Source organism: Oncorhynchus keta, chromosome 1, assembly GCF_023373465.1.
Source record: "Oncorhynchus keta strain PuntledgeMale-10-30-2019 chromosome 1, Oket_V2, whole genome shotgun sequence".
NCBI classification, from domain to species: domain Eukaryota; kingdom Metazoa; phylum Chordata; class Actinopteri; order Salmoniformes; family Salmonidae; genus Oncorhynchus; species Oncorhynchus keta.
Genome location: NC_068421.1, coordinates 35,919,277 through 35,934,357, shown reverse-complemented (window position 1 = coordinate 35,934,357; position 15,081 = coordinate 35,919,277). Strand labels below are relative to the sequence as shown.

Sequence of the window (15,081 nt, the reverse complement as noted above, 5' to 3'; positions counted from 1 at the left end):
GATTAGGGTGGCTGGGCACAGCTCTATTTCCTCCAACACAAAGCAGGTTGGTGGAGGGGGGGCCGAAGAGGGTCCCTGTACGCAGAGGGCCACAGTCACAGCTGTGCTGCAGGCTGCACTGGAACAATGGAGCCCCCTTCCCTCACTAACTTACTCAGCGCACGAACACACGCATGCATGCACACACACACACACACACACGCACGCACACGGACACACACACTCACCATTCCTAAGACCAGAACACAGATTTAATTTGCAAGCTTAACTCTCATTACAATTAGGTGTCTGTGCTCTCAGTAGCAATATGTGCTCTCAGTAGCAGTGTTCCTGTACAACCTCAACCCTCAGTCTCTGAGAGGGATGGAGGGATGAAGGGATAGAGGGATTGAGGGATGGAGGGAGGAATATGTTGAGGGATGGAAGGATAGAAGGATGGAGGGAGGAATGTATTGAGGGATGAAAGGATAGATGATGGAGGGAGGAATGTATTGAGGGATGAAAGGATAGATGGATGGAGGGAGGAATGTATTGAGGGATGAAAGGATAGATGGATGGAGGGAGGAATGTATTGAGGGATGGAAGGATAGATAATGGAGGGAGGAATGTATTGAGGGATGAAAGGATAGATGATGGAGGGAGGAATGTATTGAGGGATGAAAGGATAGATGGATGGAGGGAGGAATGTATTGAGGGATGGAAGGATAGATGATGGAGGGAGGAATGTATTGAGGGATGGAAGGATAGATGATGGAGGGAGGAATGTATTGAGGGATGGAAGGATAGATGGATGGAGGGAGGAATGTATTGAGGGATGGAAGGATAGATGGATGGAGGCTAATAGCTCACCACTGACCTCAGTACACTGGCTACTTGATTGTGACGTTGCGTTCTGCCTCTCTCTCCACACGCCACCACAGATTTCAATTAGCTTTCTTGGCCACTTTACAATGCATTAACGCTATACGGGACAACGGTCATTGAAACTCGGAGTGCATATTTTTTAACTGCAATCGTTTAGTGGGAATAGTAAGGAAATTTGAAAATGTGCTGTAATGACTTCACTGTTGTTGAATTAAGACTAGGACAATACACTGCTACTTTGTTTTCAGATCGTTCCCAAGGCCAGGCCACCTTACTTGGCATTTCTAAGTACTTGTGTGTGAGAGAGAGAGAGAGTCTCAAAGAGTGTGTCCATTGAAAGCTGGTGAATGACAGAGTGGTTCATCCCTCCCCAGTGGCTGCAGGCTCTCTACGCTGCAGTGTGGGTCCATCTCTGGGACAGTCAAAGAGGCTGGGGCCAGCGGATTAAGGGACCCTTTGGGTGGGAGTCTGACTAGGCTCTTTCTGCCTCTTTCTCCCCCGGTGACAGAGGTGACAGGCCGTCAGAGACACAAGACAGGGAGGACAGTCAGGAGACATCTGCATTCATTCAGGACAACGGCTTATCCACGCACAAAAAACACGCCCTCTCCAGTCCGCCCCTCTCCTCTCCTGAGCCCAACCTGCCTAAAGCTCTCCCGCCCTCCCGCCCTCCTTGGTCGTATCTGCCTGCCTGTCGATCTTGACGTGGTATCTGAATGGTATCTGAATGACAACCAGCAGAGAGGCTGGTGTTCTGTGCTGGAGGAGTGCCTCTCAGGCTCAGGAGACAGACAGACAGACAGACAGACAAGCAGGCAGGCAGGCCCAGGAAAGCAGGCCCAGACCAGACCAACCCACCTAATCCTCGACTCCCCATTCACCCAGAACTTCTAATCTCCACCCCCATCCCCCCACTCAAGAGATGCATAAAGACCCCTGAGTCCCAAGTCCCCCCCACCCTTCTGCAGCGGGAGGCACCCGTCTTTCTCCAGTCTCTGAACCTGGACCCATAACCCCGTCGGCCAGTGTGATGAGGCGGTGGGCGAACCCCAATGAAAACTCATCGGGTCGGAGGATAACTCTCTCTCGCTTGGCCGTCTCTCTCATTGTTGCTGGTGGAGTGACTGGGGAGGACGGACACAAACAGTGTTTGAATTTCAATGTGCCACACGGCTCAAGAAAAGACAGCCGAATATGGACTAGTGGTGAGTATCCAGTCGGAAGAGTGTCACCGCGTGAAAAAGCACATTCAATTGCTCTGGGGAAAAGCATCCTGTTATCGTTTCCATATACAACAGACACAGTTTACGTTACAATATATGCCATACACTTCTATAATAACAGCAGTACATACATTATACCATTACTGATCTATTGCCAATCTAACAGTGATACCCAAAAAATAACCTTCCAATGTCATCAGGAGGCAACACATGCTGATCCACGGGTGATCACAGAAGAGAGGGATTTGTTTTGTTGCTGCTCTCTTTCCACTAATAGATGAACCCTCGATAACATCTCTCACCTCTCCCCCACTGTTCCCACTCTGATAAATGGTGCTTGTTCCAGTCCTCGGCTGAGCAGGACTTGAGTCGACTTTAGTGAGAAGATCTCTTTGAGGAGGCAGAGACGATGGAGGCCGTCTGCTGATCCTATCGGAGACTACCAGGTCAAATGCACTCCGTATACATTACCAGCTATACCCTTCCTTCCTTTCTTTTTCTTTCTTTGGAGCATGGTTCTCTAAAACTGCTCTCTCACTATTTTTTCTTTCATGTACTCTAGTTGTTATTAAATTGACATCCAGAAGGAGCCTGTGTACAGTGCAAAAACACACTCCATTTTCTTTGAAATGAAACAGTTTGAAAGAAGCAGAGGATTTTATAAAGAGGAACATATCGTAAAACTCCTGTGATCAAGGTATATATCTCTCATGCAACCGCACGGAAAAGTATACAACGCATGCATGCATGCGCGCGCACACACACACACACACACACACACACACACACACACACACACACACACACACACACACACACACACACACACACACACACACACACACACACACACACACACACACACACACACACACACACACACACACACCTGGCCTGCCCTCAGTGAGAAGCAGGAGGACCTCCAGCCCTGACAAACACGTTGGCTCTCTCTTTTATTTACTGAAGCTATCTTACCCATAACTCCCCATTCCTGTGTTCATAAAGCATCTCTGCTATAACTCACTATATTCCTTTATGAATAATGCCCAAATTTATGGTGATGGCGTGGAGCGCTGGCCTCCCTGGTGACAAACTTCCCCCGGTCTGTCACGGGCGCAGGCGGCAGGCGCTCTCGGCCCTCCATCACCCGCTCCAGATGGGCGTCACCGCTTTATCGCTCCCTGGTCGGTGACATCACCCCGGGACGCAGCGCAGAATTGATGATGAAAGCAAACAGATCTATCTTAACTCACATTTACCAAATCAATTTTTTTTTTTTACAGACCCTTTTGCTTATTGGCATATTGACGGTTTGCGGGCACGTGATTGAGGGAGGGAGCGAAGCTGTCTTTGGAGGGGGACTTAATGGCGTTTACCATATTTAATGCAGGGATGTCATCACTGAATATCCGTTCTGAATAATGTGGCATTTCATCATAAATTCTTTACAACTTATTTACTTAATGGAAAGAGTTATGGGCCGCTGTCAGTGAAGTAATTAAACATAATGACACAGTGCTGCCTCCCCGGCCATCCCATCTTTCCTCCCATAATCCTCAGCTTCTTTTTAAATACATATTATTCAAGCTCCCCATAAATTACCGGCGGATTAAAATTCATGAAACCTTTTTCCTTTATTTTCTTCCCTGGGAAAAAAAAGACAGAGGGCCGAGAGCTTGTTCAACCAGCCGTAAATCTCTCTCTGGGAGAGGCAGATACTTTTTAAATCATATCAAATCCCAATGTTAGTGAAATTATTTTTTTTAAAGAGAGCGGATTTCATTTCGCTATTAGGGCAATTGATGTGCTGAGTCTCATGGTAGCAGTTAATAATGAACAAAAAGTTGCTACTTGGAACAGAAATGTATGGCGGGAGTGAAACCATTTATTGGTCCTGTCGGAGCCAAACCCACTCAGTTAGACCTGATGGTCGATGATGCAAGTCTAACCATGACCACCGTTCCACCATCCAAACCAAATCTAAACCCAAACTATTTATATAGACCAGAGATGATATTCCACCAACACTGAGGAGTCAGCTAGCGTCAAATTGGGCCTAAGGGTTGGGAGACTTCCGTAGGTTATGATAGTGTACCAGTGTTAGATCATATTTTTTTTAGTCTACATCCTTGATGTTATGACTGTTTGTTAGTTAGTTAACCATTAGACAGTCATGCATGGTGGTTCTGGTGCTGTCTTACAGAAGGACAAAGACTTTGAAGTGTTTTCGCAGGGGGAGGAGGTCTCTCAATCCGAAATGAGAGGAGAGGATCTGTTTAGGGGGTTCTCAATTAGACTGATACCCTTATGACCTCGACCTTCTCCCCCCTCCCCTCCCTTCTCCTATCCTCCTCCGTAAAACGAGACATGGGCTGACACAGACAGAGGCTGCACCTGACCTCCTAACCTCTGACCTTGTCCTGTGACCCCTGTCTTCGATTGTGTGCACGGCCTGGCCAATATTGTGATTGGCCAATGGCCGCTGTGGGTCTTTAACCGGGGCTAAAGACAGGATTTATAGCTTTTCCTTTTAATTGAGTTAAGAGGATAGAGAGCAAACCGTAGAGGGGCTGCCTGGGGGGTGCTCTCTGTTACCCAATTGGACTGGGGTGAGGTGAGATGACATCACTCAGCAACAAACGCCACGGCAACTGGGACACTTCAATCCCAGAGACCAACAGAGAGGCAGAGACAAAGTTAAAAGAAAAACTGTTACCCGCTGTCCTCCCTCCATTGCTCCCTCCCTCTATCTCTCCTTCCCTCCATCCCTCCCTCCATAACAGTGAACAGAGAGAAGAGAATCCCATGACAATAAACAGCAAGTGTTTCTCCTACCTCCCAGCCTTGGGTGGGGTGTCTCAGGCACGCCCGCTGCTCGCCCACGTATGGTCCTAAGCGCTCGTCCACGTCCACCGTCCTCTGTGCCCAGATGCCCAGGCCGCCGCCTACACCGGGGACGCCCGACCGGCGCAGCTGGAAGTCGGGGGGAATGGGCATCTCGTCCTGGGGCATGTAGAGGGCAGAGTGGAAGGGGGATGGCTCCAGGGGAGAGGTATCATCATCAGCGGAGAAGCCAGGGGACAGGGAGTCCTCTGCTGGGGGGGCCAAGGTTGGTGCCGCGGGGTCTCCGTCCGGTACACACACATCATCCAGGATATCAGAGGGGTAGACGACAAAGTCGTCACCATTACCTGATGGAGAAAGAGAGAGTGAGAGAGAGAGGCAGAGAGAGAGAGAAAACTTGAGGGCGAGGCTCTAGCATTTCTACCTAAAGTACAGCATCAGTGTAGACTTATTTTATTTAACCCTTTTACCAGGTAAATTGACTGAGAACACATTCTAATTTACAGCAACAACCTGGGGAATACACTACATCCCCAAAAGTATGTGGACACCCCTTCAAATTAGTGGATTTGGCTATTTCACCAACACCCGTTACTGACAGGTGTATCAAATTTGAGCACACAGCCATGCAATCTCTGAAGGGCTCAGTGACTTTCAACGTGGCACCGTCATAGGATGCCAACTTTCTAACAAGTCAGTTCATCAAATCAAAGTTTATTTGCCACGTGCGCTGAATACAACAGGTGTAGACATTACAGTGAAATGCTTACTTACAGGCTCTAACCAATAGTGCAAAAAAGGTGTTAGGTGAACAATAGGTAGGTAAAGAAATAAAACAACAGTAAAAAGACAGGCTATATAAGTAGGCTATAAAAGTAGCGAAGCTACATACAGACACCGGTTAGTCAGGCTTATTGAGGTAGTATGTACAAGTGCTGTTATTGCGAAGTTGAAACGCCTAGGAGCAACAACTGCTCAGCCGTGAAGTGGTAAGCCACTTAAGTTCACAGAACGGGACCCCCGAATGCTGAAGCGCATAGCGTCATCTGTCCTCAGTTGCAACACTCACTACCAAGTTCCAAACCGACTCTGGAAGCAACATCAGCACAAGAACTGAAATGGGTTTCCATGGCCGAGCAGCTGCACACAACCCTAAGATCACCATGTGCAATGCCAAGCGGCAGCTGGAGTGGTGTAAAGCTCGCCGCCGCTGGACTCTGGAGCAGTGGAAACGCTTTCTCTGTAGTGATGAATCACGCTTCCTCAGCTGGCAGTTCGACAGAAGAATCTGGGTTTGGCAGATGCCAGGAGAACACGACCTGCTCCAAGTGGCAACTGTAAAGTTTGGTGGAGGAGGAATAATCGTCTGAGGCTGTTTTTCATGGTTCAGGCTAGGCCCCTTAGTTCCAGTGAAGAAAAATCTTAACGCTACAGCATAGAATGACATTCTAGGCCATTCTGTGCTTTCAACTTTGTGGCAACAGAAGGCCCTTTCCTGTTTCAGCATGACAATTCCCCCGCTCAAAAAGTGAGTTTGTGGAGATCGGTGTGGAAGAACTTGACTGGCCTGCACAGAGCCCTGACCTCAACCCCATCAAACTCCTTTTGGATGAATTGGAACGCCAACTACAAGCCAGTCCTAATCACCTAACATCAGTCCCCTCCCTTACTAATGCTCTCAAGGCTGAATGGAACATAGTCCCCCCAGCAATGTTCCAACATTTGGTGGAAAGCCTTCCCAGAAGAGTGGAGGCTGTTATAGCAGCAAAGGGGGGACCAACTCCATATTAACGCCCATGATGTTGGAATGAGATAGTCGACAAGCAGGTGTCCACATACTTTTGGTCATGTAGTGTAGTTACAGGGGAGAGGAGGGGGGATGAGTGAACCAATTGGAAGCTGGAGATGACTGTCCTACAAGTACAGCATCAGGGTAAACTGGGTAGCCTATATTTATAGTCTACATGGTCTATACGTTTCTAACACATGTATCAAAACAAGCCAATAATCATGTAATCAAGCACAAATCAACGCCACATTACAGTTAACATGGCCCAATGAGCGTTATGAGAGAGGCTTATGCCTTATCCGACCCGGAGTGAAAAACCAGTCCCCCCCCTCACCTACGACCTACGACCTACGACCTAACACTAAGGACCACGAGGAAGGATAATCTCTACATATTCCATTGAACATAATATGGTAAAATAATATACAAGGTCCAAGTACAAATATTTGACCAGTAAGGGCCGTTCAAATAAACAGGAGAGGGAGAGGAAAGTGGTGAGAGAGAGAGAGAAGGAGAGGGAGAGAGAGACAGAGGGAAGGAGAGAGAGGGAGGGAGAGGGGGATGAGAGAGAAGGGGGTACTGAGAGAGTCAAGCAGCCACTGGTTGAGATTGTTTGGCCGTGGGCTTGGTGCTGGGCGGGTACACTGGGTTCACTGTAGCATTGTGCTGCTATAAACTGTTTTATATTTCCCTTTCCTGACCTTCATCACTCAGCTGCCGAGTGAAAACAGAGGAAGCTGAGGCCGGGTCGGCGGAGGTTAATTGTGAGTACAGTGAGAAAGGCCACCGCAGGCTGACCCTCGAACCCTCGATGGACAGGTTGGGACTGGGCCGCACGTGGCAGACGAGCCCTGGAGAAGAGTTGTGGTCCACCCTCTGTTACAACACCGACACAGACGTATAGGTGACAATATCTCTTTCACACTATAAAGCCAAACCAAAACTATGCTGGCTTTTCACATTGTCCTTTCCAGCATGGTTCTGGCAACTGTCGTAGGTGGATGCGTACCCAGGCCAGCTCAGCTTGATTTGAGTCAGTAGTGTGAAATGGTACTTGTCTCAGATGACACTGTACAACTACACTACTACTACAACTACTACCAGAGCACTATGGGGTTCTGATGGTGCACTATAGAAAATAGGGTGTTATTTATGCCCACTGTATGACTGCTTGTCGAATAGTGTCTCTGCCAAAGGACTTATTCATAGTGCACTACTTTTGAACCCATAGACCATCCTGTGTTTACTAACATTGTCGCACGAGGGCGGTGCGTGTAAGTTGGTGGCAGAACACGGAGGAGTTCTTATAGAATGCCAGAAAAAAAGCCTGCTTATCTATTTAACTAGATAAGTCAGTTAAGAACAAATTCTTATTCACAATGACAGCCTAGGAACAGTGGGCTAACTGCCTTGTTCAGTGGCGGAAAGACAGATCTTCACCTTGTCAGCTCAGGGATTCAATCTAGCAACCTTTCGGTTACCGGCCCAACGCTCTTACCACTAAGCTACCTGCCACCTCTACAATAAGTGCATTTCACACTACTTTTTGGATTATAATTGGATTTTAAGGCTCATATGAATGTCCTGCTTAATATAATGTTTGTGTCATCATCGCAAATCAACTGAATTACAGTTGAAGTCGGAAGTTTACATACACCTCAGCCAAATACATTTAAACTCAGTTTTTCACAAATCCTAATAACTATTCCCTGTCTTAGGTCAGTTAGGATCCCTGCCTTATTTTAAGAATATGAAATGTCATTCAGCTTTTATTTCTTTCATCACATTCCCAGTGGGTCAGAAGTTTACATACACTCAATTAGTATTTGGTAGCATTGCCTTTAAATTGTTTAACTTGGGTCAAACATTTCAGGTAGCCTTCCACAAGCTTCCCACAATAAATTGGGTGAATTTTGGCCTATTCCTCCTGACAGAAATGGTGTAACTGAGTCAGCTTTGTAGGCCTCATTGCTCGCACACGCTTCTTCAGTTCAGCCCACAAATTTTCTATAGGATTGAAGTCAGGGCTTTGTGATGGCCACTCCAATACCTTGACTCTGTTGTCCTTAAGCCATTTTGCCACAACTTTGGAAGTATGCTTGGGGTCATTGTCCATTTGGAAGACCCATTTGCGACCATGCTTTAACTTCCTGAATGATGTCTTGAGATGTTGCTTCAATATATCCACATCATTTTATTTCCTCATGATGCCATCTATTTTGTGAAGTGCACCAGTCCCTCCTGCAGCAAAGCACCCCCACAACATGATGCTGCCACCCCATGCTTCATTAAAAACTAGTTTTAATGACTTCTGACTTCAACCGTATATTTAAAACAACACTTCAACACTTTAAAATGGCTCTTTGGCTAGCTTTTGCTACAGCCTATGTGAATGAGTGTTAGCATTCTAGCTAACAATTGCTGCATCCAAAATAGTTATTTCGCAAAGATCACAATCAAATATAATCTTAGTGACTGTTCAAGCAAGAATCAGAACATCATTGTAATCATGAGAACCCCAAAATGTATTTTGTTTAGAAGTAATCAGAACGTAAATCTAGGCTATGTTGAATGGGCGCAGATGGCGATGGCTTTCTTACTGCAGCTAAGAGTCGCGTGCATCTGTTTGTGGCGTCAGTGTGTAGTGTACTGGAAAGGGGTCTATTACTTTAGGCCTCCTCTGGTCAAAAGTAGTACACTATGTAGTAGGGAATGAGATTTTAGATTAGACCTTAGCTACACCTGACATGCTACTCACCACATAACGCACCACTTTTGACTACTTTATCCACCCTATCACTATGGGGCTCTATAAAGCTCTGGTCAGAAGTAGTGCATTATGGGTCCAATTCTAACTCCCTAACTTCCACATTTGCACTTAGTCTGCCATTGACATCAATCCATGACTAAGTAAAAATGAAATGGTGGTTAAGAACGAAGGTGTAATTTGAGAGTGGGCCCTAGCTAGGCCTACTGGGCCTCCTGCTGCGGGCCCAGTGAGGACAGACAGACAGGAAACTCTCCACAGGAAGCTGCCTCTCCCCCTGGGTGACTGTGGCAGGCTGTGGCTAACGCGCCCTGACAGGCTGGGAGGGGCGGTGGGGTTGCTAATGAGGCTCTAGCTGCACATCTCTGTGCCTCGGTACATTCCTGACCGGCTGTGTGACACCGCACCGCCGTCGGCCTGGAACCTTTGATCCACACACACAAACACACGCACGCACACACATAAAGAGACACACACCCTCACAGATGTAAAGACGCACAGACGCATGCATAAACACACACAGATGCACGCCCACACCACATACTCACACCTCTCAACCTGCCTCTACCTTGTCATCACCCCCCTCCTCATGTTGCCGACTCTCCCAAGCCCCTCTAGGCCGGTAGATGGAGGACATGCTGAACTATCCATCTGCATCATCATCATCACCATCCAAACTCTACTTAGATATTCATGATGTAGTTTATCAAAATAAAATAGGCCATTAAGATCATGTTGAATTATTTTCATGAAAAATGATTCTCAGGTCACACACTGTTTATGAAAAAAGTGTTGTTTTCATTCCCACCACCTAACAACCTCTGAAAGCCCACCGCCCCAGTAAGAGAAGACCAGAGGACGTTCAGATGACGTTCAGATGACGAGCTGTCGATTAGGGCTGTCAGAGACTCAATCTCACACAGAGGCACAGACGGAAAGACAAGGAGAATGGATGCCATCTGTCGAGTCGCTGTTTTGCGTATTTGAACAAGTGAACACTGCTGCTCATTTTAAGACATTCTGTTTCAAGCGACCTGTTTTCTACCCGTCAACAAGAGAGGGGGACATTTTACTGATGAACACAATAAGAATTGGGTTTGACTTGTTATCCTCATATGTTCTATACTCCCTAGGAGAATCCGACAGTGGGGGCTACAAGGCTGAATGCTGGAATGGTTGACAGCTCACAGGCCAGGTCAGGATTCGACTGACGGTTTGTACTAAAACAAATCACATGAAGATCATCAACGTGCACTCTGGAGGTAGGACAGTGTAAAAAGGATTTCAACAGTGTACTGTAAGTGTACAGACATCAATCATCAAACGGAGTAGCCACAACAAGCTTAGTTTTGGATACTGACTCGTCTTTAGAGATTCTGCCTGATGATCTGAAGGCCAGAACGCCGGTCTTGGACAACAGGTCTTCACAGTACTGCTCTAACATCTTAACAGATGATGAAGGGTATTTCACTTGCGCCATTTCAAAAGGAGATCGTTATTACAGCTACCAGACAATTGTTCTAATGTTTGAGCCTGAGTATCGAGTCTGACTTTCCCCTGTATATCTTACCAACGAGATGCATTCTGGGAAACTCCACTAGGCGACATGGCCCAAGGGAAAAAGAGTTAGAGGATGGACATGATGACTGACAGACTAACAGGGAATTACTCCCTGATCATTCCCTCTCTGTCAACCCAGCAGACAGGGATGTAAATCACCTCACAGTGAGTTTGAGCCCGATGCTAACAGACCACAAGATTTTAGCTTGCACTGACCTGGACCCCATAAATGTATTTATTTTTTCATCTTTATTTAACTAGGCAAGTCAGTTAAGAACAAATTCATATTTTCAATGGCCTAGGAACAGTGGGTTAACTGCCTGTTCAGGGGCATTATGACAGATTTGTATCATGTCAACTCAGAGATTTGAACTTGTAACCTTCTGGTTACTAGTCCACCGCTCTAACCACTAGGCTACCCTGCCACCCCAGGGGGAGGTATAGTCTGTGCTCCTAACACCACTAAGAGATCTGGAGGGAGATGATCTGATTCTGGACTCTGATAAGTCCTCTGTGCACTTACCTGAGGAGCTGAGGGACAGAGTGAACGTGTCGGACCCCAAGTCCTCTCTGCTCATCTCTAACCTCTTACAGACTGACAGTGAACTTTATTGGTGCAGGGTCAGGGAATGGAAGGAAGGAAGGGTTGGTCCATCTACTATGTGCTGACAGAAGCACCAACCTGTGGTATAACACATCTGACTCCTCTGGCATGCATGGGATCCTTTCGTCTACCAACGCAGTGAGAGCTTCACTGATTGGCACTGTGGGCTACTGGGGATGGAATGTGTGCTGTGATATCATTATGACTAAAGGCCAGAGAAGACAAGGCAAGCCTGTTGTGACTGAAGACGATGCGACTGGAGACGGAGAACAGAGTGCAGGAGAAGACCTCTATGAGAACCGGAACACTGCTGAAGACAGCGTCTAACTATTATTACGTTTTCACTAGTTAGTAATAGTATCTGTCGTAGCTGGTATATATCTGAGGTAGATTAGAGCTTCTTATACATAGAAATGTAGAAAATGACGTTGAAAATATATACAAATTATAGAGAATTATTATACAAGTTATTCATACAGTATAATATTATTCCGAATTTATACAACGGGTGGGTTTAATCCTGGGGGGTGATTGGTTAAAACCGCATTCCAGCTGGTGTCTATTCCACAAGTTACCCCCGGCTGAGGCTATGATGTTGAAATGCCTATTTACTCTGTTCCATCTCACTGCGCAATCCACTGTCTCATCAGCCCAGCCAGACAATGTATGTACTTGATCTACACTGTAAAAAGCATCTAAACATTATCTCCCATTTCTTTTAGACTAGCAATTGGTTTTCAATACCGGAGATTTGTATAAACATTGCGGTCTGTCTCTCCAACATTTGCAACATTGTGTCAGTATTGAAATTTGATCTCCAGCTGTCCCATACTAATGAACGTCTAGGGGTCGGGATGAGACATACAGGCAGGCAGCTTTTCTCAGCCAGTCGAAATCACGAATTAGCAGAATGTTTATGGATATATACAAAGAAATGTCAATAGAAAACAGGTCAATCGAAACGAAGTGCAGCTGGTTCGCAGTCTTTCCAGCTTCAGTTTGAAGTGATTGTGTTAGCTGTGTTGTTGACTAGCTCCTCTGAACAACAGTGTCCAGAACAGTGTTGCAAACTTAGCGACTTTGTCGTTATATTTAACGAGTTTTCAGAACCCTCTAGCAACACATTTTCAAATAAGTGACTAGCGGCAAGTCTAGCAACTTTTTCTGGTGTTATTGGAAACTTTTGGAGACTTTGACGTGAAAGCACGTATCGTTCTTACTCTTCTCAACGAGAAGCAGGTGCTACCGTGGGCCCCACCTGGGCCTTGCGGTCGGAGGCCTACTGGGCCTTGCGGTCGGAGGCCGAGCAATTGCCGTACCAGGCAGTGATGCAACAGGTCAGGATGCTCTCGATGTTGCAGCTGTAGAACCTTTTGAGGATCTCAGGACCCATGCCAAATCTTTTTAGTTTCCTGAGGGGGAATAGGCTTTGTCATGCCCTCTTCACGACTGTCTTGGTGTGTTTGGACCATTCTAGTTTGTTGTTGATGTGGACTCCAAGGAATTTGAAGCTCTCAACCTGCTCCACTACAGCCCCGTAGATGAGAATGGGGACGTGCTCGGTGCTCCTTTTCCTGTAGTCCATAATCATCTCCTTAGTCTTGGTTACGTTGAGGCAAAGGTTGTTATTCTGGCACCACCTGGCCAGGACTCTGGCCTCCTCCCTATAGGCTGTCTTGTAGTTGTCGGTGATCGGGCCAACCACTGTTGTGTCGTCAGAAAACGTAATGATGGTGTTGGAGTCGTGCCTGGCCATGCAGTCGTGGGTGAACAGATCGTACAGGAGGGGACTGAGCACACACCCCTGGGGAGCTACAGTGTAGAGGATTAGAGTGGCAGATGTGTTGCTACCTACCCTCACCACCTGGGGGCGGCCCGTCAGGAAGTCCAGGATCCAGTTGCAGAGGGAGGTTTTTAGTCCCAGGTTGCTTAGCTTAGTGATGAGCTTTAAGGGTACTATGGTGTTGAACGCTGAGCTGTAGTCAATGAATAGCATTCTCACATAGGTGTTCCTTTTGTCCAGGTGGGAAAGGGCAGTGTGGAGTGCAATAGAGATTGCATCATCTGTGGATCTGTTTGGGCGGTATGCAAATTGGAGTGGGTCTAGGGTTTCTGGGATAATGGTGTTGATGCGAGCAATTACCAGCCGTTCAAAGCACTTCATGGCTACAGACGTGAGTGCCACGGGTCTGTAGTCATTTAGGCAGGTTGCCTTTGTGTTCTTGGGCACAAGGACTATGGTGGTCTGCTTGAAGCATGTTGGTATTACAGACTCAATCAGGGACATGTGACTGATGTGGTGTATTCATCGGAGGAATCCTGGAACATGTTCCAGTCTGTGATACCAAAACAGTCCTGATGTTTAGCATCTGCTTCATCTGACCATTTTTTTGTAGTCCGAGTCACTGGTGCTTCCTGCTTTTATTTTTGTTTGTAAGCAGGAATCAGGAGGATAGAGTTGTGGTCGGATTTTCCAAATGGAGGGCGACGGAGAGCTCTGTACGCATCTCTGTGTGTGGAGTACAGGTGATCGAGCATTTTTTCCCCTCTGGTTGCACATTTAACATGTTGATTTGGCAGAACTGATTTAAGTTTCCCTGCATTAACGTCTCCGGCCACTAGGAGCGCCGCCAATGGGTGAGTGGTTTTCTGTTTGCTTATTTCCTTATACAGCTGGCTGAGTGCGGTCTTAGTGCCGACATCTGTCTGTGGTGGTAAATAAACAGCCACGAAAAGTATAGCTGAGAACTCTCTAGGCAAGTAGTGTGGCCTGCAATTTATCATAATATACTCTAATTCAGGCGAGAAAAATCTTGAGACTTCCTTAGATTTCGTGCACCAGCTGTTGTTTACAAATATGCACAGACCGTCCCTCCTGGTCTTACTGGAGTGTGCTGTTCTATCCTGCTGGTGCAGCGTATATCCCGCTAGCTTAATATCCATGTCATCATTCAGCCACGATTCCGTGAAACATAGGATATTGCAGTTTTTGATGTCCCGTTGGTGGGATATTTGTGATTATACCTCGTCTAGTTTATTGTCAAATGATTGCACGTTGGCGAGTAATATTGACGTTAACGTCAGCCTCCGGACGAGGCATCCAGCTCTTCTTCCTCTGCGTCGCTTCCTTTTGCGAATAATTGGGATGTCTGCCCTGTGGGGTGTTTGGAGAATATCGTGTGAGTCCTGCTTGCTGCTGTTGTTGTTGTTGAAAAAATCTTTGTCTAATCCGAGGTGAGGGATCGCTGTCCTGATATTTAGAAGCTATTTTCTGCCGTAAAAATACGGTTGCAAAAACATTATCTACAAAGCAATTTACAAATATCGCGAAAAAAACACATAGTGGCACAATTGGTTAGGAGACCGTAAAACGGCGGCCATCTTCTGAAGATTAATAACTCTGTTGTTATTCTGGCTGCACTGTTTGACG

The 15,081-nt window shown here is 46.6% G+C and overlaps 1 protein-coding gene across 14 annotated transcripts in view; it reads right to left on the bottom strand.

Annotated features, from left to right (window-relative positions):
- LOC127931225 (histone-lysine N-methyltransferase MECOM-like) overlaps nt 1-15,081 on the bottom strand; it is a 215,446-nt gene that overhangs the window by 120,309 nt on the left and 80,056 nt on the right. For all 14 annotated transcript variants that reach the window (XM_052523280.1, XM_052523267.1, XM_052523283.1 and 11 more), the window contains exon 2: nt 4,923-5,278. In XM_052523280.1, coding sequence (XP_052379240.1) covers nt 4,923-5,278 — 356 coding nt within the window. The remainder of the gene's footprint in view (nt 1-4,922; nt 5,279-15,081) is intronic.